The sequence below is a fragment of the Callorhinus ursinus genome, unplaced genomic scaffold (assembly GCF_003265705.2).
Source record: "Callorhinus ursinus isolate GAN/ISIS: 27379988/994484 unplaced genomic scaffold, GSC_fseal_2.0 scaffold9, whole genome shotgun sequence".
In the NCBI taxonomy this organism is placed as follows: domain Eukaryota; kingdom Metazoa; phylum Chordata; class Mammalia; order Carnivora; family Otariidae; genus Callorhinus; species Callorhinus ursinus.
In genome coordinates, this window is record NW_027397071.1 from 21,887,897 (window position 1) to 21,915,055 (window position 27,159).

The 27,159-nt window shown below is 40.5% G+C and overlaps 1 protein-coding gene across 2 annotated transcripts in view; it reads left to right on the forward strand.

Moving 5' to 3' along the window:
* Positions 1-27,159, forward strand: part of ALG14 (ALG14 UDP-N-acetylglucosaminyltransferase subunit) — a 93,138-nt gene that overhangs the window by 31,510 nt on the left and 34,469 nt on the right. For both annotated transcript variants that reach the window (XM_025872252.2, XM_025872251.2), the window contains exon 3: positions 7,258-7,389. In XM_025872252.2, the coding sequence (XP_025728037.1) occupies positions 7,258-7,389 (132 nt within the window). The remainder of the gene's footprint in view (positions 1-7,257; positions 7,390-27,159) is intronic.

A 27,159-nucleotide genomic window follows, 5' to 3' on the forward strand; every position in this document is an offset into this window, starting at 1 on the left:
TCTGAAGATTTCTAAGGCCCTATGTGTTTGGGTTTTTTTTTTTCCCTGTTTTTTTTTTTTTTTTTAAACAAAAAATCTTGGAGGCAGGAGAGGGAGACATTGGCACCACTGGCAGGTGGGGTTGGTGTGCCAAACCTACAGTGCAGAGCAGGGTACAAAGGAGAAAATGATGGGAGGAGGCAGGGAGCTCTGTTCCCGCAGAGCCTGCAAAAGAGACAAGCTCTGTGGGTGGGAGGCTGTGGATATATATGGGATAGGTGAGCTGAAGAACAGAGAGGGAAAAGAAAATGGGTCAGGTTGGATATATATAGAAGCAACAGAAGGCAGGGAGCACAGCTCCATAGGAAGCTGGTGCAGCTCCTTATGTATTGGGAAAGACAGGCTCCTCAGAAATGGGGTACAGAAATAGAAGAAGGACCTTTAGAAGGATGAGTCAGCAGCATGTTTCAGGACACATGAAAGACCTATTCTACCTCTGTCACTTTGGGGAAATTCAGATTTCTCACCTATGAAGTGGGGAGGTTGGATTAGTTGGTCTCTTGCAGCCCTGAGACGTTATAAGGTAAAGAGTCAGCATCTTCTCCAGCACAGACCACAGTCTGGACATCTAGAAACTGCACTGACAGTCATTTATCTGTTCGGCAAGTACTGACTGAGCACCCGTGACGTGTGAAACACCATTCTACACACTGCGATTACAGCAGTGAACAAGATGAAATCCTTTCCTCTCATGGAGCTTGGTTCTGAACAGAGGGGCAGACAACAGTCAAACACACAAATGAACAAGTTAATTGGAAGTGTGAGTAATTGCTGTGAAGATGGTAAAATAAGACAGTGTGGTGGAGGGTGACCGAGTATCAGGGGAAGGGCCAGTGGGGAGCCTGCCTCCTCTCTGAGGTAATGTTGGAGCAAGACTTGAGTTGAGCCAATCCAGGGGGCACAGCAGACTGCTCAGAATGAACCAAAAAGACCCTCGGAGAGGAATGAGCATGATGCGTTCACACAGCAGAAAGAAGGCTGGTATGACTGGTGAGTGAACAAGGAATGATTAGAAATTTGGATCTTATCACAAGCCTTTGGAGAGTTTTAAAGAATGAAAGGGAAGATCTGCTGTATGTTATAATCTCTGGCAGTTCTATAGAGAGTAAAGCATAGAGGAGCCAAAGGAGAAGCAGAGATGAGTTAGGAGGCTATGGTAGTCATGGTGAGAGATGGTGACAGTCAGACCAGGAGTAGCAGGGACGTAGGGAATAAGTAGATAGATGCAGAATATGTGTAGAGGTTTTGAAAGAAGGAAACACCAGAGCAGGTCCCCCTCCCACCATCCCTGCCAAGCCCAACATAGATTTCACACCCTTCATATATAAGCAAGAAGTACATTTATGATAGATTCTACTGTGTATTTGTTGATGTCTGGCTTAGAAATGCAGAACGGCATGTTCTGGTAGCAAAAATGATAGTTCACTTTTGAGTTGTTATAGAAGAGCCTAGTGAATAGAGGAATACTAGAACATGTATGCATTTCTTGGCCCCAGTGGAATGGATTCAGAGCCAGTTTAACAGCCCACAGTGTCTTTCAAAGAAAGAACTTTTCCTGGGTCCAGAATCCAGGAAAGACTGACCCTGCTTGGGTTGTGTGGCCACTCCTAAATCAAATATTGGGTCTGGTGGTGAAGTGATGGCTGAGGCTTCCTTTATGTCCTGCATCCCATTAGTAGGACATGAAAGAGGGTCAGGGACATTTCCCTCAAGGCAAAAGTATAGACTAACAAAAACAATTTGTCTGTGAAGATGCCTTCATTTGGATTTCTCAGATGCCACAACCCCTAGGAATGTCTGGCCAAAGGTCATAGCCAGGCCTAAATTGTAGCTCTCTGAAATTCTGTCCCATTCTTTTATCTTCAGAGGAACTTTTGGGGTTTTTGTTTGTTTATTTAAACAAAACTTTGTTTTGTTTAAAACCAAACATAAGCCTTCTATTAATAATTTTTCCTTGTTGACTTCTTTATGTATTTGATTATTTAATATATAAAGTAGTTTAAAATCTCTCAAGATTTTTGCCATGGCCTAGCCTTCAGTGTTTTTTTTGTTTTTTTTTTGTTTTTTTAAAGTTTTTTTTTATTTATTTGACAGAGACATAGCAAGAGAGGGAACACAAGCAGGGGGAGTGAGAGAGGGAGAAGCAGGCTTCCCGCCGAGCAGGGAGCCTGATGCGGGGCTCGATCCCAGGACTCTGGGATCATGACCTGAGCCGAAGGCAGACACTTAATGACTGAGCCACCCAGGTGCCCCGCCTTCAGTGTTTTCTTTAGACAATACAGGACATCACATACCCCAGCACCAGTCTCTGTGTCAAGCATAACTAATCTGAGAGCCCTGTTCTTATCAAGATGGCCCCAGGTTCCCATCCACTTGACTACATGCCTGCATAACAGGTATAATACAAAAGCTGTGGGCACACAGTTTTTCAAGCAGTTCTGGGTGCAGAATGGGATGCTCCACCTGCTCTAACCTAGCAGGCTCCCTTCCCTTTTATGCTCAGAACTCAAAGCCTCGGGGACACTCCGCTCTCATGAATCTGTTTTCTGAGGAGAGGACCCACAGGGCTGAGAAATTCTTGAGGTCCTTGTGAATGGTCAGTTCACAGAAGAGAAGTGTAGGCTATCTACCTAGGACACATTGTTGGGGTGGGGGGGCATTGGTCTTTGATTCCTTTTCATCCTCCCTCCTGTTTCTCAAAGTCCTTAGAACTTAGTCCCTCCTGGCTCTAGCTGTTTATAAGCTAAAATCCCCTGCTTAGCATAGGTTTTTTCATCTCTAATCCAAGGAATCCCATTTAGTTCAGCCCATTTATTGAGTGGCCTCTACAAATAAGGCCCTAAATGTACAATCTGAAAATCACCTTCTTTCTGCCCTTTTATATTCTCCGTCAAAAAACATCTCAGCTAGGTACCAGGAAGATTGGATTAATTTATATTAATGTGCAATAAACAACATATTGAATCACTCGTTCAATAAACATTTGTTGAGTATCAACTGTAAACCAGGTACTCTTAGCAGGCACTGATAGGGCAGTGATTAAATTTCCTGGCCTCCTCAGGTAAGTTACATTCCAATGGGGGAGACAGATAGTAAATAAGTTAAGTATATAATATGCCAGTAGAGTGAGTGGAGTAATTTTAAAACATACAGCAGGCCTGCTAATGGGGGAAGGAAGAGTATATGTACATGTGGGGGCAGGGGGTATCTTAGAAGTTTAGTTGGGAAAGGTGCCTCTGGGGAAAACAGACCTGCTATAGCAGGGGGAATGGGTGGGTAGAGACTTCAATTTAGAGGGAAATCTTTTTGGTAGGATTTCCAGTTACCTGAACTTCTCATCAAAAAATAATAATGTAGGTGTGCCTGGGTGGTTTAGTCAGTTAAGCATCGGACTTCAGCTCAGGTCATGATCTCGGGGTCCTGGGATTGAGCCCCGCATTGGGCTCTCTGCTCAGCGGGGAGCCTGCTTTTCCCGCTCCCTCTGCCCCCCTCCCTCACCTCATGCATGTACTCTCTCATGCTCTTTCTCTGTCTCTCTCAAATACGTGAATAAAATCTTTTAAAAAATAATAACATAGAGATGGAGATGGAGAGCCTCTCCAGTATAGAGCTGTAGGCTGGACAGCTGCACAGTACGGACTCTCCTGTCCCCTGCCAGTTGGGGTCATGGTTCTGATCCCTTGCCTAGCTCCTCATCACTGCCCCTTCCCAAGCTCGTCATCACCTGACTGTTTCCCTGTTTATCTCACTGGTAGATCTTTCAGCTTGGCTTTCTTCCCAGCTACCACTTACACTCTCATCCTTGATGGTAATGCAGATTCTCCCATCACGTTGCTGTGGGCTGTTCTGAATAAACTGCCTTCCCTGTGACTTGGAAAAACCTACTCATTGTCCTGCCCTGTGGATTACTATATAGTTTATCATTTCACTGGGACACTTCTGAGAACAGAGGGGGCACTGTTAATAATGATGCTGGGCCTACAGGTATAGACTGGGACTGTCTTCTGCAAACTGTGTGATTGGTCACTGTAGATATGTGGTCATTGTCCCAGTTAGCTCCAGCCACAAGTGAACTGAGACTGCCCACTGCCAGCATTCATCTGGAGGCTGAGGTCAGGCTCCTTGCATGTGTGTCCAAAAGTCAAAACAAAGATCATCACTCTTTGGTCACTAGCCTTGTTTTTCACTCTCAGGCCTGTTTTTTCTAGTTTCCATCTTGGAGATCCCTCAGTCTCCACACCGGGACGCCCCTCCACTAGTTTTCATTCCTCTGCTGGGAATGGACAGAGACTTCCTAAACCTATTTTCTCTGCTTCTTCAGGCTGCTACCTGGGATGAGATGAAGACTGTTCTTCCGTGTCCAGGTCTGAGACTGCTGTCTTCAGGCCAGACACCCTTGCAAAACCCCTACCAGGCCTGTGCATTTGCCCCTCTGGAGCAAAGATGGAATCAGAGGAGTTGGGCTTCTAGAGCCAGAGTCGAACTGATTGCCCTTCCAGCCCCTTGGGACACTAAAAATATCCAGAAATATTGTGCATTGCTTCTTAACGTTCTATGCTAACAGCTTTAAGAGATTCGAGGGATGTGATAAACACCCATGTTTTTTTGAAGAAAAATTTAAAGATATTGAGATCAGGCCTCAAAATTGGGAAGTAACATCCAAAAAAACTTTTGTAATAAGACCCTACTGGGTTATTTTTATCATAATAATAACAGTGACATCTTATTGGATTCAAATGTACTTTGCCGTATAGGTTCCATAGTCCCTTATCTGAGTTCCCAAAACGTTCTGAAAACTTGGGGTGGGGGGGATTTCAAAGTTTGTCAGAAGTTTGACAGCAAAACCTGATGAATTGGCTTGAGTCTTTTTTTTTTAATTGTATTATGTTAATCACCATATATTACATCATTAGTTTTTTATGTAGTGTTCCATGATTCATTGTTTGCGTATAACACCCAGTGCTCCATGCAGTACGTGCCCTCTTTAATACCCATCACCAGGCTAACCCATCCCCTCACCCCCCTCCCCTCTAGAACCCTCAGTTTGTTTCTGAGTCTATAGTCTCTCATCGTTCGTCTCCCCCTCCAATTTCCCTCCCTTCATTTTTCCCTTCCTACTATCTTTTTTTTTTTTTAACATGTAATGTATTGTTTGTTTCAGAGGTACAGGTCTGTGATTCAATAGTCTTACACAATTCACAGTGCTCACCATACACATACCCTCCCCAATGTCTATCACCCAGCCACCCCATCCCTCCCACCCCCCACCACTCCAGCAACCCTCACTTTGTTTCCTGAGATTAAGGATTCCTCGTATCAGTGAGATCATATGATACCTGTCTTTCTCTGATTGACTTATTTTGCTCAGCATAATACCCTCCAGTTCTATCCATGTCATTGCAAATGGCAAGCTTTCATTCCTTTTGATGGCTGCATAATAGTCCATTGTATATATACCACATCTTCTTTATCCATTCATCTGTCGATGGACATCTTGGCTCTTTCCATAGTTTGGCTATTTTGGACATTGCTGCTATAAACATTGGGGTGCACGTACCCCTTCGGATCCCTACATTTGTATCTTTGGGGTAAATACCCAGTAGTGCAATTGCTGGGTTATAGGGTAGCTCTATTTTCAACTTTTTGAGGAACCTCCATGCTGTTTTCCAGAGTGGCTGCACCAGCTTGCATTCCCACCAGCAGTGTAGGAGGGTTCCCCTTTCTCCGCATCCCCACCAACATCTGTTGTTTCCTGACTTGTTAATTTTAGCCATTCTGACTGGTGTGAGGTGGTATCTCATTGAGGTTTTGATTTGGATTTTCCTCATGCCGAGTGATGCTGAGCACTTTTTCATGTGTCTGTTGGCCATTTGGATGTCTTCTTTGGAAAAATGTCTGTTCATGTCTTCTGCCCATTTCTTGATTAGATCATTTGTTCTTTGGATGTTGAGTTTAAGAAGTTCTTTATAGATTTTGGATACTAGCCCTTTATCTGATAAGTCATTTGCAAATACTTCTCCCATTCTGTTGGTTGTCTTTTGGTTTTGTTGACTGTTTCTTTTGCTGTGCAAAAGCTTTTTATCTTAATGAAGTCCTAATAGTTCATTGTTGCCCTTACTTCCCTTGCCTTTGGCGATATTTCTAGGAAGAAGTTGCTGTGGCTGAGGTCTCGAAGAGGTTCATGCCTGTGTTCTCCTTTAGGATTTTGATGGACTCCTGTCTCACCTTTAGGTCTTTCAACCATTTTGACTCTATTTTTCTGTAAGGAAATGGTCCAGTTTCATTCTTCTGCATGTGGCTGTCCAATTTTCCCAGCACCATTTGTTGAAGAGACTGTCTTTTTTCCATTAGACATTCTTTCCGGCTTTGTCCAAGATTAGTTGACCATAGAGTTGAGGGTCCATTTCTGGGCTCTCTATTCTGTTCCATTGATCTATGTGCCTGTTTTTGTGCCAGTACCATACTGTCTTGATGATGACAGCTTTGTAATAGAGCTTGAAGTCCGGAATTGTGATGCCACTAGCTTTGCTTTTCTTTTTCAACATTCCTCTGGCTATTTGGGGTCTTTTCTGGTTCCATACAAATTTTAAGATTATTTGTTCCATTTCTTTGAAAAACGTGGATGGTATTTTGATAGGGATTGCATTGAATGTGTAGATTGCTCTAGGTAGCATTTACATCTTCACAGTATTTGTTCTTCCAATCCATGAGCATGGAACATTTTTCCATTTCTTTGTGTCTTCCTCAATTTCTTTCATGAGTATTTTATAGTTTTCTGAGTACAGATTCTTTGCCTCTTTGGTTAGATTTATTCCTAGGTATCTTATGGTTTGGGGTACAATTGTAAATGGGATCGACTCCTTAATTTCTCTTTCTTCTGTCTTGTTGTTGGTGTATAGGAATGCCACTGATTTCTGTGCATTGATTTTATATCTTACCACTTTACTGAATTCCTGTGTGAGTTCTAGCAGTTTTGGGGTGGAGTCTTTTGGGTTTTCCACATAAAGTATCATATCGTCTGCAAAGAGTGAGAGTTTGACTGAAATGGCTTGAGTGTTATAGTCTTTATTTATCCTACTTAGTGTGAATATTCATGTTTTGCTACAGAAATATTACTATGTTTGGTTACTTCCCCAAACTTCAACAGTTTAACTGTTACTATGTTTACCTTGGGTATCAGTGGCCTAGTTGATTTGGATTTTTACTGTTTCCTTCTAGCTTCCCGAATACTACATTCACCGCATTCCCAGAAGCCGGGAGGTTCAGCAGTCCTGGCTCTCCACGGTGCTCACCACCCTGTACTCCTTGTGGCTCTCCTTTCCCTTGACTCACAGAGTGAAACCAGATTTGGTACGTATAATGATCACTAAGGGAAGGACAAGTCACACTCCCGCAGATCCTTTATCAGTAATAAGACCATAATATTTTCTTCACCAGCTACCATGTCTCAGCGTGCCAGATTTTAGACTAGACCTTTCACTAATGTATGCTAAAATTTATCACACAAATACACTTTGCTGAAAGAGGTGAGATATTCGTCTTCCCTTTCTATCTGTAACTTGAACTCTAAATTCCCCCTCTTCTCCGCCTTCTCTTTGTGGTGATAAAACCCCAGCAGTACACTATCTTTAACCAGTTTGTCTTCCTATTCACCTGTGGTTCCTGAGCCAACATCATGTGCTTATCAATCAGAAGAGAACCAATTTTTTATTCTTTTTCAGTACTTCTTGTTTTTGTTGAGACTCTCTTACCAGATATGGTATGCAGTGGGATGAATGTTATACACACCCCCAAGTTTTTGTAGGAAAGTAATACAGAAAATAGAAATATAAAAACTTAATTATGACACTGTATTGAACCCCACCTTCCTTATCATCTTAAGTTCTCTAAGGTCTTTAGGATGAAGTTCTGTCATTAAATTCTAAATGCATTTTAGTAGACAATGGAGAACAATAGATATGTTATCATGGTAGTGTACATGGTTCTTAAATGCTACTTTCATTCCTATTTTAAGGCAGAATCCATTAATTGGTATAGCCTGAAAGGAAACTCTTTACTTGTTCTCCACATACACAAGTTCTGGCACAGTGGATGTTGTTCTTATAAGTAACTGAACAAAAGTGTGTTTAGCTTGATTTTGAAAGATCTCTATGAGTTTGGTCATTGCCCTTCATAAGCTGGATTACAGTCCAAGTCTCTTCTTTGGATGAGAATTTTATCTGAATGTAGTATCTAAATGATACTACATGAGTAGGTTAGATTGTTTTTAAATGATTCAATTTACAAACAGTGAGATGCACAGACCTTTTTTTCCTAAATTTTATTTAAAGTAATCTCTATACCCAATGTGGGGCTCAAACTCACAACCCTGAGATCAAGAGTCACATGCTCTCCCAGCTGAGCCATCCAGGCGCCCCAAGAGATGAGCAGATCTTAAGTGTATAGTGACCATATCCCTGTCAAGATACAGAACAATTCTGTCAACCCAGAAAGTTTTCTCCTGCTTCTTCTCAGTCAGCCCCTGGCCCTGAGCAGCCACTTTCTGATTTCTGTCACCACAGATTAATTTTGCTTATATTTATCTTTAAATTTTTGACAAAATGAATTTATTTCACAATCTCCCACCACATTTTTTGTGTGTAGATTTAGTTATTTCCCTAAAAGATCATTGTTGCCCAGAAAAGTTTATTTTTTTTAAATTTTTTTTAAAGATTTTATTTATTTGACAGAGAGATAGCGAGAGCAGGAACACAAGCAGGGGGAGTGGGAGAGGGAGAAGCAAGCTTTCTGCTGAACAGGGAGCCCGATGCCGGGCTCGATCCCAGGACCCTGGGATCATGACCTGAGCCGAAGGCAGACGCTTAACGACTAAGCCACCCAGGCGCCCCAGAAAAGTTTATTTATTTCTAAAATTCAAAAGACAGAATGGAAAGGAGAAAAAAGGTTTTGACATTTTAAGTAGGAAATTTGGGATTTACATTTACTACATCACTAGAGGCATGGCCACCGTCACTGGCAACAGCTAGCTTGTGTGTGGTTTAGGACTCTAAAGGGTTAAGGCTCAGAAGGACGTAATGACTGGTGGATGATGTCAGTCACAGATAGGGGAGCTCTGGTGACTGCCTAGCTGAAATATTTGATACCCTCATAGTCTGAAGTATTTGATACTCTCACAGTGGAAAGAGTAACCGGTAGGGCATTAGGACACTTGGTCCCAGGCCCACTTTGGCTTTTATTTCATTTTAGTCAGTTCCCTTCTGGATCTCATCCGTTACCTTAAAAAAAGGATTGTACTAGATATCCTCTCAGTTTCCTTCTGGCTTAGTCTAAAATTTTATGAGTGCTATAAATTTGCTCGTAAAAAGTGGAAGAAAAAAACTATTACGATGTTTCTAAAGGAATAAGAGTGTAAAGGGGTAAAGGGTGTGCAATACTTATTTCCATTTTGAACTGAGTTAAAAAAATTATTTCAAACCTGAGCATTATCCGATCAGCTGTTCTGATACAGTTGGCCTCACAAAATGAATTTGCACTTAATGAAGTCCCCTTCGCTTTACAGAGAAAAGTTAATGGTTAAGAGGCCTTTTTTACTACAACATGTAGATCACTCCTGTAGTCATCCTTGGCTTTCTTATGACTTCTATCACAAAGCACTATTCCTTCTTTACTTGTTTAAAAAAAAAAAAACAAAGAAAGAAAGAAAAGTGAAAGAAAAATCCACTCTTAGAAGGGATGGCAGCATCATACCTTAAATCACTAGAGTTATCCAAACGGCCAGGTGCCCTCCTGCTCTGCTTGAAAGTGTGTGCACCTGCGTCGTCTGCGCCACTCAGCTGTCTCCGTACCTCACTCTGCCACCATAAAATATAAACACAGGCACTTTCCTTATTGTTCCAGAATGAGTGCTGAATAATAGAACATTTTAATGTTTTTCAAGTGGAAATTCCATCTGGTATATAATAGGTACAGTTTATTGAGCACTTACACGTGCCAGATGAGTACTGAGAGCTCGCATTCCTGCCGTATGAGAGAGGTAGTGCTGTTGTTCACATTTAGTGGATGAGGAAACTGCGGCACTGAGGCAGGAGGTTTTGCCCAGAGTTCGCACAACCAAAAGATAATGGAGGTAGGACTGGCAGTCAGGCCTTCCTGATTCCAAAGCCCAAGGCCTTAGCCACTGAACCGTATGCCCCCATTTCTGGTTCACACTGTGGACGCTGTGTTCATTTATTCAGACCAATTAAAAATCAGTGGATACATTACTTTTTAAAATAAATTACATGAAATATCACTCCCCCTAAATAGTAGTATAAAATGAAAATAAATCCCAGCAACTCAAGTACCTGCTTTCATAGCAGATTTAACACTGATGTAATTGAATAATAATAGCATATATCTCAAAATTAAATGTCATGTATATTTGTCAAAATATTTTTAAAACAAAATGGATAATAAAAATAGGGAAATAATACCGTTAAAGAAGTATAATTACAGAATTCTACAAATGAGATTGACTTGGAAAATAAAAACAAGTTTATATTTACCACTTTCCTGTTACAGAGTATATTAAAATTCATTAAAAGTATATATTTACTGAGTGTATATTAAAATTCATGCTTGTTTCATATAGGCAAATTATTAAATGAAAAGCTTATCTTAGAGAAAAGTTTATAAACTCTGTTTTGGAGACCTCAGTCTAATCTCTATCAATAATTAGAAAGGATGGTTTCTTCTTTTACAATGTCATCAAATACTTTTTGGGTGGTTCTAATATTTCACACATCATATTTTTTAGGAAATAGGGTTTTGCCAGGCATCTGTGAATAGACATCATAAGTTCATAAGACTGTTGTTGAGTTTGAAAAGATAATGGAACCAAAAACAGGTCAGTGGTTGCCAGCATCTGGGGATGGGTGAGGGACTAACTACAAAAGGACTTAAAGGAAGTTTTTTGGGGTGAAAAACTGTCCTATATCTTGATCATAGTGATGGTGGTTAGTTGATTGTGTTTGTCAAAACTCAGACCTGTACACTGAAAAGGGTAAGTTTTACTGTATGTAAATCATATCTCAATAAATTTTAATTTTAGAAAAGATGAAATGGATTAAAATACATATCATTGCCAAAAGCAGCACCTTTGGCTTACGTATGGCATTTCACTATCTTTATAAAAGTGATTTGGTGAGTCATTGCTTACCACTCTTGACACTAATCACCCCTGTGTTTATAAAGCCTAGAGAAGTGGAGCAGATCCTTGAATTGAGTTGACAGCATTTGTCTAAAGTTTCTGACATAAAATGCGGCACCTTTGTATTAAAAATATGGGTCAAGGAGCATCAGTAGTAGCAAAAATGACATTTCATCAAATGAACTGAGATCTCTGGTCATTTCAATCACTTATCATTGTCTGTTTTTCTCTTTTACCTTGGAAGTAGCAAATAGAGTTAGTCAAATTTGGAATGCTGTATTATGTTTGATTTATAGATGAGTCTATCCTCGAAGTGGTAGTTTTTAAAAGAATACAGCAAGTGCCTGCTGTGTGCTACTTTTCTGGTTGGATATCTAATAGGCATCTGAAACTTTCATAGTCCAAAATAGTAGATATTTCCTACTCTTTCCCCATTTTAGCAAATTTGCTCAAGTGAAATCCCCAGGAGACTTCTTTGATTCCTCTTTCCCACACCCTACTTCCTGTGTTCAGTAGCCCGTCCTACCAGCCATGTCTTTGAAATTTATCACCTGTTTATTTCTGTCCATCTTTACTGCCACCATGCCGTCCAGCCCCCCATTGCATGGTCTCCTAACCTGTCTGCGTGTGGAAGGAAGTTCAAGACCACCTGCAATTTCTTTACCACTTGACAATCAATGTAAATGTTTTAATGTAATTTAGATTCTGTTACTTCACACTTAAAGTCCTCCAGTGGTTTTCTATGCTGTTAAAATAGAGTCCAAACTTAGTGTAGCCTGCGCATTCCAGCCCTGACCTGCTTCTTTGACCTCTTCTCCTCTCTTCCCTTAGTTTACTCTGTGCCAGCCACACCTGCTGCCTTAAAACAAAACAAAACAAAACAAAACAAACAAACAAACAAAAAAACCCAGCTGATTAATATCTTAGAGCCTTTGTACTCGCTGTTCTGTGCTTGGGACTCTTTACTCCTGATCTAAACATAACCAGATCCTTTTTGTTCTTTGAGCTCAAATGTTACTTATCCTTACAAAGGCCTGACTACTAACGCTTCTGCAGCTAACGTCCTCATCCGTCTGTCACATTGTCCCACTTTGTTTTCTTCATAGGACTAATCCCAGTAAAAGTTATCTTTTTTATGTACTTACTGTCATTCCATAAGAAACTGTGCCTGCCTTGTTCACTGTTAGGAAACGGTGCCTGGCCCATGGTAGCCTCTCAGTACATCTCCTGGATAAACGTTCCAGTCACTATGCTAGTTACTCAGGGTGCAAACAAAACTGAGACATGGGCCTTGCCCTCAGAGAGCTTATACTCTAGTGGAGGAGACAAATGGGAAAGTAATTGTAATTCAGTATGCCAAGTTCCTTAATGATAGCAAGTGAAAATTGCCATAGGAGTATCGGAAGAGGATATCCGTGGTTGGTTCATTCCCAGATATTTGTTGAGGATCTGCTCTGTGCCAGGATGTATACTGTGTATGAGGGGTATAAAAGTATGCACAGTAGACAGCAGTCTTGCCTATAGCTGGATGGTTATAGTGTGATAAATCCTTTCTGGGGTGTGGGGTAAGGCTTCGAAGTAGAGATGACATTTAAGCAAAGGTAGATAAGAGAGAATAGAAAAAGGTCATTTTAAGAAGAGTGAATGATTAATAAGTCAGCTGAGTAAGAGAATTACATAATGTATGTAAAGTTGAAATCTTTAAACTATGCCTTTATTAATTGGCATTTTACATCTAATATTTTATCGTTATTAGAAATTAATAGGACCTGGAACTTAAGAACTCGGGGCAAGTAATAAGGAGTCCTTTTTACAAAGCTGAATGTCATAGGTACTGTTAAGATGGCATATTGGGCTTTTTTCTTTATAATCACCATAAACAGACTTTTTTTGTTGAAATCCCAATAGTTAAAGGAAATAACCACTTAACCATTTTATTGATTATAATGTTGATTCATGAGAATGGATCCACCTAAAACTCATATTTTTAAAATCTTTTAGAAAAATAACATTTGTTGAGGGGCGCCTGGGTGGCTTAGTTAAGTGTCTGACTCTTGATCAGCTCAGGTCTTGATCTCAGGGTCGTGAGTTCAAGCCCCACATTGGAAAAAAAAAAATTACTGAGCTATTCCAATATGTCTAGCACTCTCCTAAATACTTTACATGCATTAACAGTCTTCTGACATAGTACTCTTTATATTCATTCCCTAGATGAGAAGCCCAAAGTCCAGAGAGGTCTAAGTAACCAGGTCACAGAACTAGTCAGTGTGGCTTAACCCTGGTTCTCTTTAGAAATGTATCGGAATCTGCCAGAATTCTAACTTGCTCAATTCAGAACTTAACTAGTCTTTTTTTTAACATCTGTATTGCCATAGTATGTCTCTCCATTTAATTTAGGTCTTCTTTTATTTCTTTCATGTAATTTTCAGTATATAGACCATGTATAATTTTTTTTAAATTGGTAACTTGGTATTTAACTTTTTTGGAATGATTGTAAACTATAAAAAGTATTATGTTTTTAATTTTGGTTTCTACATGTTTGTTGCTTACCTATGGAAATACAACTGATCTTTGTTTTTTATCTCATATCCTGTGATCTTGCTGAACTCATTTATTAAATCCTAGGAATTTTTAAAATAGATTTCCTGGGACTCTCTAGACAGTCACATATTCTGCAAATAGGGAAAGTTTTTCCCTTCCAGCCTTTTCTTGCCTTATTGCACTGTCTGGGATTTCTAGTAATATATTGAATAAGAGTGGTGAGAACAGGCATCTTTGTCTTGATCCAGGTTTTAGGAGAAATGCATTCACTCTTTTACTACTAAGGATGATGTCAGCTATGGGTTTTTTATAGATGTTTTTTGTCAAGTTGAGAAAGCTTCCCTTCTGTATTAGAGTTCTCCAGAAAAACTGAACCAGAACCAATGGTACAGGATTTTACTCAGCCTTTTATTCTATTCAGGTCTTCAATTGATTGGATGACGACCATCCACATTAGTAGGGAGAGCAATCTGCTTTACTCAGTCTACCCATTCAAATATTAATTTCACCCCAAAATACCCTCACAGACATACCCAGAATGATGTTTGACCAAATGCCTGAGCCCCCCCATTGCCCAACTTGACATGTAGTATTAACCTTCACAACCTCTGTTCCTAATTTGCCACAAATGAAAAAATTAATGTCATTACTGACAGAATGAATTTTGTCAGTTAATACATGATGTCATGTGATTTTTCTTTAGCCTATTAATATTGTGCATTACATTGATTGATTTTCAAATATTGAAACACACTTGCATTCTTGGAATAAATCTTACCTGATCATGATGTATAATTCTTTTTACATGTAACTGGATTTGACTTGCCAGTAATTTGTTGAGAATTTTTATAATGATAGTCATAAAGGGTATTGGTCTTTTTTTTTTTTTAAGATTTTATTTATTTGACAGAGAAAGACACAGCGAGGGAACACAAGCAGGGGGGGTGGGAGAAGGAGAAGCAGGCTTCCCGCAGAGCAGGGAGCCCGATGCGGGGCTCAATTTCAGGACCCTGGGATCACGACCTGAGCCGAAGGCAGGCGCTTAACGACTGAGCCACCCAGGCACCCCAAGGGTATTGGTCTTTAGTTTTCTGTTTGGGACTCTCTTTGTCCCATTTTGGTCTTGAGATAATACTAGCCTTACAAAATGATTGTGAAGTGTTTCAACCTCTTTGTTTTCTGGAAGATTATTTAGACTTGATGTTAATTTTCCTTTAATAAAGTTTGGTAAAATTCCCCAGTTAAGCCACCTGACCCTGAAGATTTCTTTTTCACAACTTTTTAGTTGTGGATTACATTTCTTTAATAGTCATAAGATTATTCAGATTATCTGTCTCATATTGGCTGAATTTTGGTAGTTTGTGATTTTCAAGGAATTGTTCCATTTCATCTAAATTATTATGTACATAGAGTTGTTGGTGGTATTCCCTTATTATCCTTTTTTTTTTTTTTAACAGCTTTAGGATCTATAGTTATATCCTCTGTTTCTTTCTTGATATTGGCAAAGTCTGTCTTCTCTCTTTCTCTTTTTACATTTGTCATTCTTGCTAAAGATTTATCAGTTTTGTTGATCTTTTTAAAGAATCAGCTCTGGGGCACCTGGGTGGCTCAGTTGGTTAAGCAGGATCCCAGGGTCCTGGGATCGAGCCCCGCATCGGGCTCCCTGCTCAGCGGGGAGCCTGCTTCTTCCTTACCCTCTCCCTCTGCCCACTCATGCTCTCTCCTGCTCACTCTCTCTTTCTCAAATAATAAATAAAATCTTTAAAAAAAAATAATGAATCAGCTCTCTTTCATTTATTTTCTCTGCTCTTTATTATTTCCTTTCTTCTGGTTGCTTTGGGTTCATTTTGTTCTTCTTTTGGTTTCTTAAGGTAGGGGCTTAGATTATTGATATAAGACCTTTCCTCTTTTCTAATATAAGCATATAGTGCTACTAATTTTTCTTTCAGCAGTGTTTTAGGTTCATCCTACAAATGTGGATATGTTGCATTTTTGTTTTATTTGGTTCCAAGTATTTTTTTATGTCCTTTGAGACTTCTTCTTTGACCCATGGATTTAGAGTGCTTTGCTTAATTTCTAAGTATTGGAAGATTTTTTTTTTCCTATTATCCTTCTGTTACTGATTTCTAGTTTGATCCCATGGTGGTCAAGAAACATGCTCTGTTTTTAAATATGTTGAGGTTTGTTTTATGATCCAGGATACAATCTGTCTTGGTGAGCATTCCATGGGCACTTGAAGAGAATGTGTATTCTGCTCTTGTGTGGAGTGTCCTGGAACTGTCTGTTACATGCTGTTGGTGGACGATGTGGTTGAGTTCTTCTATATCTTTACTGATTTTCTATTTAATATGTCTACTGGTAGCCATGGGAGGCATGGAACACTTTGTTGGCCCTTCTAAAACCATGGCTAAATAGTCTCATTGATCCTGGCCCTTCATAATCTGTTTTATGCCCTTTTTCCCCTAGTGTAATAGACCTGTTGATGTCTCAGTAATATGAACTCCTTGTAGTTCACTGTTAGCATCTTGAAACCCAAAGATTTCTTCACTATTGCGTCTTTAGTTTCTCCTAAAGGTAGGAGTCTTTGAATCAGTCTTTGAGTGAGTAGACTGACCTCATGCTCTCTTGAAAATAGACTCCTGAAGAGAAATTAGTTTGTTCAAGGAGAAGAAGAGGAAGTTGAATTTGAGAGATTGCTAATCATTAAGCTATAGTAAGAGGACTGCTTATGTTGGGGGGAAAAGATCTGTACAGTTCTCGAGGGCAAGGGCTGTATTTTTGTGTTTCCCATGGTCCCTTCCTAGAAAAGTGCCTTCCACATATTTGTGGAATGACTTAAAAATAAATGAATGAATACTGGGTGATGTGAGTCATCACAAAAACAAAGACGCCCACTCCCTAAACTGGTACTCTTCTCAGGCTTTATTGAGAGTCTGAAAAACCAGAAGGGTTTCCCGAGTCCGCAGTGTTTGATTACTGGCTTCATGCCAACCTGGCTGTTGTTAAATGAAATACTCAAGGAAAGAGCTCTGCCTATAAAAATGAAACCTAATTTAATTTTTAATCAAGTAAAAAATAAATTTCTGATTCTGCATGTATAACAAATTGGAAAGAAATGGACCATTTCAGCCTAATACTCTGCCTCTTTGCCTGAAGCTGAAGCTGGTTTAATTCACCATGACAAATTTAGATGTATTTATTACATGTACCCTCATGCTTTGTATGAAAGAAGGCCATTATTTTACTTAGTCATTCTTTCCCATGTTCCATACCCAGTTTGAGCTGTGAAATGTCTTAAGTTCAGTAGCAAATTGATGACATAGAGAGTGGGTTATTGTCCATAAGTGGGATACTGTGATTTTTTTTTCATTAGATATTTTCTGTGGTGAGCCACAAACTGGATGGTACTGAGATTACCACTGTTTGCATAGTATATAAAATTTTTATTAGCCTATTGATTGACATGTGTTTGAAACATTAAGAAGAGTCAACCACCTTCTTGTTGATATGCCAGAATTCTTACAGGAACTTTCTTTTTCCCTTGAATTGCCATTAGTTTGATTCTCTTTGTATAATGACCTTCCTCTGGTATTATATTTTTTGGTGATCAAAAACCTTTATAACATGTTCAAAGGAAACCTAGCTGGACAAAGGAAACGTCAGCTGACCCAAGATGCCTATCTATAAATGGAGTTAAATGAGAATAAGATTTTTCCAACCAAGTCAAATAAGAAATGATTAGACCACAATTGTCTACTGCTTCATGTTTTCCAGGATTAATGAAATCATTTGTTTAAATTTGTCCGGTTCCTGTACCTCTGTTAACCAGTCCCCTGTAACACATTAAAATAATGCCAGTGTTCCTTTTACCCAGCTTGTATTTCTCCTCAGTACATGCATTGTAAACTTAGCAACATTCATAAAGATAGAGAAGAACCAACTGTATATCATACGTGCATTTAGCAAGTCTGATGATGGCCAGAGTCCACTGTGAGAAGTGATGCCATGTGAAAATCCTCCCACATATCTGGTTTCTTATGACTGACAGGCTGCCTTTCCCAGCTGCATGGGGAAATTACCAGCTGTACCACTAACATGTTGGCCGGGTGACAACCTGTAGCTGCTTCCATCCACAAATGAGGTATTTAATTTAAACGTTATGACTTCTGTTTCATATTTTGAGTGACCTCAGAACAAAATCTGGGTCAGAGTTAGGCTGTATATAATCAGAGATTGCTTTGAGTTGTTTTTATTTTTCTCCACTTTGGGGGACTCTCCAGAGCTTGAAAATAATGTTTCTTTCCTTTCTAAATTGATCCTTTTTCCACTTGGCAAACATTCCGTTTTTCCTCTCTGCAGAAGCCAGCGTGGCTTTGCCTACCGGTCGTCTCTCTCATTTCACTTTGCCTGAGTCACTCACTCTCTGAGTTGTCCCTGTTCCAGCCCATCACAGGCGCTTGGGAGCTCTGGGCACGGTGGGGCCTCTTCCTTTCACAGTGAAGGCTAGCGTGTTTTCCTAAGGATAACAATGTGACTACAGTGAAAACAAAAATGAACGTTGAAGGAAAAGGAATTCAGTTGTGAGAGGATGAGAAAGGGAAGCGCGATGAAAACAAAGCTGTTTCCAAAGAAAGGACTCATGTGTGGTCAGAGGCAGTGCACTTGGAGAGCCCTGGCCTTGTGGGAAAGGGTGGTGGGAGGCACTGGCGGCTAAGTGAGAACAGAGGGGTGGGATAAAGAGAAAGGAAATCTTTGAAATGATCTTCAGTTAAATATGTGATTCCTAGAGCCAGTCCCAGTTTCACAGCCTCTCAAGGGCCTACGTTAAAGTTTCAAATGAATCTGGATAGCTCTATTTTTATAGTGTCTGAGAATCAATAAAGTGCCGTTTTTCGTTAGCATTTTAAAAATCTCCCTTTGGTCTGAGGGTAAAAGGAAAAGAAGGGAACACAGAGAACACAAATAACTGAGTATGGTATGTGAATGCTTAGTTAGGAAGGCTGTGGCAAGTCAGGTCAAGTGCACTCATTACAGATTTGGAGATGGCTAGAACCAGAGCTGGTATGGAAGCAGCTTGGAGAGTTTTTGGAAATAAATGCAGACCGTGAACTCCTTGAGCAAAGGTAAGATGTGTGACTCATCTTGGCAATCCCAGCAGCTAGTAAAGAGAAGCTGGGGTGGAGGGATATAGGAAGGAAGGAGGCAGAGAAACTGTTAAAACTTAGTGATGACTTCTTAGAACTTACTTAAGTGGGGTAGGAAAAAAAAAATGGAAAAAAAAAAAAAGCCTTACAGAGCTCCTCCTTGGTTAACTTTTGAATTAACTGAATTAATCCCTGGAGGAATTCATCTAAGGATTTTTTTGATAGTGCGTTTCTGAAGTGTTAAATGTTGCCTTTGTCAAAGAAAGCAAAAGGAAATGGCAGGTTTCTCATTCATCTTAAGCAGAATACTGTTGCTTTATTTTTTTTTATTGAGATGAAATTCACACAACATAAAATTAACCATTTTAAAGTGTAAAAGTCAGTGGCATTGAGTACATTCACAGTATTGTACAACCACCACCTGTATTAGGTTCCAAAACATTTTCACAAACAGTTGCTTTACTTTAATGCCTGTCTTGAAACCACTTAGGGCTTTTTTCTTTATAAGAGAAAAAGAGACAGAGAGAGACACATACATGTATACATATCTAGTCAGTGTTTTGTAACAGCCTCTGGAGACTAAATGCCATCTTCTTCATAGTCTGTCTTTTGGATTTCTTGTTTCCCTCCCCACAAGTCAGTGGGTAAAACTGTACCCCTTTAGGCTAGCATTTCCTCTTTGGCAGTTGCTTTTTAGTGATTTCTTTTTCTCCTGGCCTCCTGGTATAATCCTTATTTTTTGTAGCATGAAACCACCTGGTCATGGATTTCTTTTTCTTCTTTTTTTTAAAGATTTATTTATTTGAGAGCGAGCGAGCACAGGGGTGGGGGGAAGGGCAGAGGGAGAGGGGGAGAGAGAATCTCAAGTAGACTCCTGCTGAGTGCGGAGCCCGACTTTGGGCCCCATCTCACGACCCTGAGATCATGACCAGAGCCAAAATCAAGAGTCAGATGCTTAACCAACTGAGTCACCCAGGCACCCCTGGAGTTCTTTTTCTAGTGTTAGACGTGTATGAAGTTAAATCACCTGTAGAAAACTTATTACTTCTCTACATGGAGCATGAGATTTAAGATCCTACTTACACCGGGACAGCATTTTATAGGAGATGTAAGCCATGTGCTTCCCGCCTTCCATGGAGCCTTTCTCACAGGGTCATAAGAACAAACTCTGATTTTCTCTAAGGCACGGTGGCAAATAATTATAAAATTATTCTTCAAAAGGACCTTCCAAACAGGGTTGAGGAAACTATGATTATCCTAGGTTTACTGAGGGGAATGAGTAAACACGTTACAAATTTCAAACGTTGTGGCTTACAGAAAAAGATATTTTAGAATTATTGTTTAGAGGAGTAGAAATGGTTGGATTCCAAACAGGTTAGAGAGCTTGCACTGATATTGCACACTCTTAAAAATAGCAAGAAGTTCCCTGCTGATAAGACCTTTGAATTACAGAAAGAACATGTTGTGACTGATCATTCCTTTTAAAAAATGTGAATACCAGATTTATAAGTTTCATATGTTTATGATGTCAAAATTTCCATATTCTGTCATAAAGAATGAAATCTGCAGTGGGATCAGCTGTAGAATTGCAAAGGGCAGCAAATTCCATCTGTTAGCAGAATACCGTTTTGTGTTCTTGGTCTTCCTGATTTCACACTTAAGCCATTTATACAAATCTTTGACAAAGCAATTTTTAAAAAATATTTACTGCTGACGGTTTGTGAAAACAGGTTTGCTCTTATGGGCCAAATAATTGCTTTTCTGTAAAGACAGGTGTCACATGCTCAGATCAATTGTGTCCACATCTTCAGAGCTCCAGATGCTGTTTTTCAAAAGACTTGCTTACACAGTACAGGATTTTGTAGATAAGTCTTGTTAGTGGAGGCAGCGCCCAGAGCTCAGGAGACTGGATCGGGTGCTGTTTTATTATTCCTAAGCCAGCTGTCCTGTTTCACCTTTTTAAGGAGCCATGATCACCGCTGTGAAGTCACATGGGAAGAAAAAATTCCTCACTTCTCCCTGCCAAAGGAAGACAGAATTGGGGTGGGATGGGCGCTAGGAGTCAGTGGAGGTATAGAGTTCCCTCCTGTCTATGGGAACTGGACGGGGCCTCTATGTGGCCAACTGCCAATCTTCAGGTCACACAAGAAGAGTTCTCCATTTTTTTGTTATAGGTTTCATCAAGAACTCCCCCTGACTATTTGTTTTACATTTTTTCTTTAAATTTCCATGTTACTGTTTTCTCTGGTCTGCATTCATTTGTCATACCTTAGTTGTGGTATGGGAGAAAAAAATGCCATATTGGAATCAGGAGGTTTGGGTTTTACTCTCAGCTTTGTCAATAATTAGGTGTGTGACTTGAAGCTAATCAGTCAGCCTCTCTGAGCTTAGCTTCTCCTCCTATCAGATGGGAATGACATGAAGAACAGTAGAGGGAGGACAGATGTCAGGTCTACTTGCTTTTAAACAGTTCACTCTCTCCGCCAGGAAGGTGATTTCCCTACCATTCAAAACCACTAACTCCTGTTCGCCTCCTGCCAGGATGACTTAACGTTCCTTGCACCTCCTGCACCTCATAGGGTCATAGATAGAGTGGAAGCCCAAAACATGTTCTTAAAATTAGGATGGTAACTTAGCTCTTAGAGTCTGTCTGGGGTTCCTCATGGTTTATTTAAGGAACACTTACCACTCACATACATGCATCCAAAAGCTCGGTTACGCATCTCCCATCCTGTCCTGCCCAATAGCCTTCTCTCTTCTGTCTCTTTTCATACCTTGACCATTCTTTCTTTCTTCCTCTCACTCATTCACACCCCCAACCTCCCATTGGGATCATCTTCCCCTTGACATCCTCCCCCACCTTGCTTTCTTTATGAAGACCCTGGGGTTTAGCCTCTTAACCTCCACTCTTGGGCAGCTACCTTGATCAGCTTCTATTGCAGAAACTATTCTTTTCCCTCGGGTCTATTGAGAAATAGAACTCAGTTTTAATTTTTGACAATTCTCTCCATTTTTTTCTGTCCCTGAACCTGGCACACTCACCTTTGTTGTAAGGGCTTTCTTGCTGTTGGCTATAGGAAGCAGATAGGTGTTGACAAAAAATATAAGCATTATGGGGGGCGCCTGGCTGGCTCAGGCAGTAGAGCATGTGACTCTCAGTCTCAGGGTTGTGAGTTCGAGGCCCATGCTGGAGGTATACGTTACTTAAAAAAAAAATTTTTTTTTTAATTATAAGCATTATGGGAGTTAGATGTGTAAGAGCTTATGGATTACTGATAGACTTCATTCAAATATGAATTGGATAAGGTCTTTCTGAGTGCCTTTTCTTTGTCTACTTCAGTGAGCCCTTTTTTTATTTCTAAGACAAGCACTCCTCAGGCCTCCTGACTTTTCTATCAGCTAATTCTGAAGCAGACTGATGTTCCTTGGGCCACATGTGGATTCAAACATGTTTTTTCTTATTCATATAGTTAGTTGGTCAGTATCTGGACCATGTAGTTAATCAGTGTATTTCAGATTGCACAAAAAACCCATATGTCTGGCTCTTTTTGAAATATTGGAGGAGAGGATATTAGCCAGAGCTCAGTCGTGACTTTCCCATCCAGGATACGTGCTCTCTCTGGTCCCTTACCCTTGTTTCACTTAGGTGGGTTCCATCAATGGACCACATTTGTGTCCAGCCTTCACACTTTTTCCTGAGGACCTTTATGGGTGGTAGCAGTGGGAAGGGGTAACTTGTCGGTCTCATGCACATCATGGAGGACTAGATGCAGGCCATGTAAGCGAAGACAGTAGGCTTATTGTGCACAGTAACAGGGCAAACCTGCTGTCCCTGAGCCCTTCCTATTCAAAGTCCTAGAGCCGTCGCTGCTGATGTGGAAGAATAGTTAATACTTACTAGATGACTTATTATCTTTGTGGATCTCTAGATACAAAGATCAATGTGGATCCTCATATTCCCCTTCCTCAGTCACAGTAAGTCATCTCCTGGTGGAGAATCCACTTGTATGCTTTGAACCATAAACATATACAGATAATACCTTAGCAATAATTTAATCTCACATGCTTTACTTATTTTTAATTTTTAAACTTTTTTTAGAGAGAGGAAGAATGGGAGCAGGGGGGTGGAGCAGAGGAAGAGGGAGAGAGAGAAGGCTCCACACTCAAGCATGGAGCCCGATGCCAGGCTTGATCCTCTGGCCCAGAGATCATGACCTGAGCCAAAATCAAGAGTCAGCCGCTCAACCAGCTGAGCCACCCCGGCACCCCCTCCCCCACCCCCACTCTCTTTTAAAAGCTTAGATAATAGAGTCAAGAGGGGGAATGCCTTGTCCAGAGTCTTGGGATTAATAGCAAAGCATGAACGAGAAAAACCAGTTCTTCTCACTCCCAGCTCCAGGCTCAGCTCTAGGCCACACTACAAATGAAATAGATTTCTCTCCCCTCTAAGGGTAACCAAGTATATACTCTTTACAGGGAACAGAGGAAATGGGCTTGGACAACACAAATACTGGGGTTCAGAATCTAGGTCTCCCATTCTGATATTTGGGCAAGCTTAAGTAAGTTGTTTAATCTCCATAAACTTCCTTTTCTTCATCTGTAGAAGACGGACCATAATGCCTACCTCATGGTCTGTGTGAACAAAACTAGGATGTGCAGAAGCGGCCTCCGTGGTAGTTTCGTAGGTCTTCCTCCGCCCCCTTTGTCACTAGGTTAGATATTCTCTTCCAAAAATTGAGAGGCTAACAAAGAGTTAATATTTTTAAATTTAAGCCAAGGAATGTCTGCACATTGCCCAGCTTGGATGATGTGGTATGCCTAACTGTTTTCATGTTGATTTTCATGCCACAGTGAGCCCCTTCAGGCATGAAAACAACCAAGGATTATTTGCTTCTCTGTTCTTTCTTTTTTGGCTCTCTTGTTGTGTTTTCATCACAGTCTCCAGCCCTTCCAAAAGCAGTCTGTCAGGGTTTACCAGTGAATCTCAGCTTTCTTCTGCTCGGCCACCATTCAAGGGCATCCTGAATCTGCCCCTCTCAAGGAGGAGCTCTTCGGCATGGGCCCGATTCTCAGTTACATAACTCATTTCCTCATTTTCTGGAAGCTTCTTCTGAGCTTTGCTTTTGCACTATCACTCCATCCAGATCTTTCCCTTCTGTGAACCCCTCTTCAACTTCTAAGTTAGCATTTAATTGTTCTCTAGTCATCTTAGCTCTATTACTTTTCTCCTTCCCCAGATTAGATTGTGAGCACTTTAAGGTCCAAAAACTAAGTCTTCTGGCTTTATCATGACCCACTACGGAGTTTAGCAATGTGTCAGGTGCTTAGCGAGATCTTTGATTCATAACTGGCTTGTAGGGAACTGGAACACACCATGACAGAAGTTAGCAGCTCCTGATCCCAGCTCCCACTGGAACACTGCACTGCCTTCCTCCTTGGTCAGCTAAGTATCTCCTCCCTAACCGCTACCTTCTTGTCCCTCTTGAACCCACTGAAGGTGAGTGGAGTCCAGGGGCCCCTTGAACTGCTTCCTGGCTCATCTTTATCACTGGGACTCCCTCCCTCCTATCCAGGTATGCCACGTCCTCTTCCTTATCAGAGAGCGCGGGACCTTGGACCTCCCCTCCTCTAAGAGTGCCATGGCAAGTTCACAACCACTCAGCTCCCTTCAGATTGAAAAGGACTAGGAAACATAACCAAGCCTTAGGAACTCAGGTCCTCTTCCTTCATTGCCATTCTGCCAAAGCGCCCACTTGGTTCTTAAGGAAAATGTTATTCATTGAATCATTTTTTATTTTTTAAGAATATCTGCAACCATCTATGTCAAATTGCTTTCTTTTGCTATTTCCTTAAATCACAAGACCTAGATATCAGAGCAGGATTTTACTGATCATAATCTGAATGCCTATCCTTTGAAGTTATTTATTTCTGAATTTGTTACTATTTTTTAAAGTTACTATTGTTTACAAATGGTTATAATTATTTGTAATTAAATTATTCACAAATTTGTTACTATGTTTCCTTGAATAACTGCTGTGAGCTGGGCACTGTGGATGGTGGAGATGACTATGAAGCATGGACGGCATTTATGTTCAGAGGAGTATAGAATCTAGGAGATGGGGCACCTGGGTGACTAAGTTGGTTAAGCGTCCAGCTCTTGGATTTGGCTCAGGTCATGATCTCATGGGTCGTGGGATTGAGCCCCATTTTGGGTTCCGTACTCAATGGGGAGTCTGCTTCCCCCTCTTCCTCTCCCTCTGCCCCTCCCCCTGCACACGGGCGTTTTCTGTCTCTCTCTCTCTCAAATAAATAAATCTTTTTTTTAAACAATTCTTTTTTTTTTAAGATTTTATTTATTTATTTGACAGAGAGAGACACAGCGAGAGAGGGAACACAAGCAGGGGGAGTGGGAGAGGGAGAAGCAGGCTTCCCGCTGAGTGGGGAGCCCGATGCGGGGCTCGATCCCAGGACCTGGGATCATGACCTGAGCCGAAGGCAGATGCTTAACGACTGAGCCACCCAGGAGCCCCATAAATAAATAAATCTTTAAAAAAAAAAAAAAGAATCTAGGAGACAGGCATGGCCCCAAGTACAAGGCTAGGAAGGAGGGATCATGTGGACTGGGAACTGAACCGACTTGCCTCAAGGTTCAAGCCAGAAACACCAGTGTGATTATTTGGAGGTATTTTAAATCCTTGGCCCTCTTTTGGAGGTGAGAGCAGGTTAATGAGCCATTATCCCATTATTCCCAGCTGCACAGACTACATAGTAAAGAATATGGCATGCGGTTCAGGATGTCTGTCAGAATGATTCCACAAGGCAGGAGTAGCAAATATACTTCAAAGAACTCAGAACAAATAGCCCTTTAGGTCAGTTTTTAAATCAGCAGCAGATCGGGCACTGCAAGAGAAAGCCTGTTTCCCAGCCAAACAGTGGACAATCCAAAAAGTCCAGGCTCCCACAGTCTCTGGGGAGTAATTAGAACTTGTGCAGTAATCAGCTAATTTGGATTTCTGAGAATGATTCTAAACACAAAATGATAAAAGTTGGGTAAAGTAAACCATTGCTTTCTAATCGAATCACATAATTCAGTTATAAAATTATAAAGTTAGAAGTGCTGGAGGGTAATTTTGTTTTGTTTTTTGTTTTTGTTTTTGTTTTTTAAAAGGAAAAGTTATTTAAAAGCAATGCTATTAAAAACAACTCCCGGCTAAAAATATATGGTAAAACATTTATCTCACTAGGGACCTGAAAAAAGTTAAGTATCCAAGTTGGAGTCTAGCCCTCATTAGAGTAATAAATTAGTTTTGGAACTCTGAAGTCATTATTTGATTTCTTTTGTCGGCATAGCCAGTTCAGATTTGGGGGGATTGTTTGCCTTATTTGTTGGCAAAACACTATAAACATCCACGTTCTGGTTGCTGTGTTTTTATTATAAAGCACAGGAAAATTACTTTCATCAGAAGAAATGAAGGGTTAGGATAAACTGAGTAAACAAGAGTTTGGGTCAAGTTCAAATATGGCCTCTATTTATCCTACACTGGAAAAATGAGACAATTCTATATTTACACATTTAGCAACCCTGATACTTGTAATGAACAGGAAAGATTCTTCTGTATTGTTTGCTTAATTTTGGTTTGTTGTTTAATCAACAGTGCAGACACAAGAAAGGGTTGAACAATATCTTACCAGATGATACTTTTCCTGTAATATCATTTTTGATCTTTAACTTTCCTTCCAGCTTTAAGAGTCTTTGATTCCTTTTTTTTTTTTTTTTTAAGATTTTACTTATTTATTTGACGGAGAGAGAGAAAGAAAGCAAGCACAAGCAAGGAGGGGCGGGAGAGGGAGAAGCAGGCTCTCCGCTGAGCAGGACCCTGGGATCATGACCTGAGGCGAAGGCAGACACGTAACCGACCGAGCCACCCCGGTCCCTAGAGTCTCTGGTTCTTGATTCTAAAGTGATGTACTAGGAAATTCCACCAAAGAACGGCTGCTTGGAACAGGCCCAGTTGGCCCTGGAGCATAGATGTTCTCAAGAGGGGAACCCGCTATATGATGATATAGTATGTGACTAACTTAGAGAATATTGACTGACTAGAGGTCCCTCAGAACTTTCCCTAACTCTGCTAATACACCCTCGGGGACCACCAAATCTGGCATTTGAATGTCTTAGTAACAAATGTGGAGAACTAATTATTATTTAATGAGCAGCAAATTCTTACTGAGCTCTCCTACAATAACCTG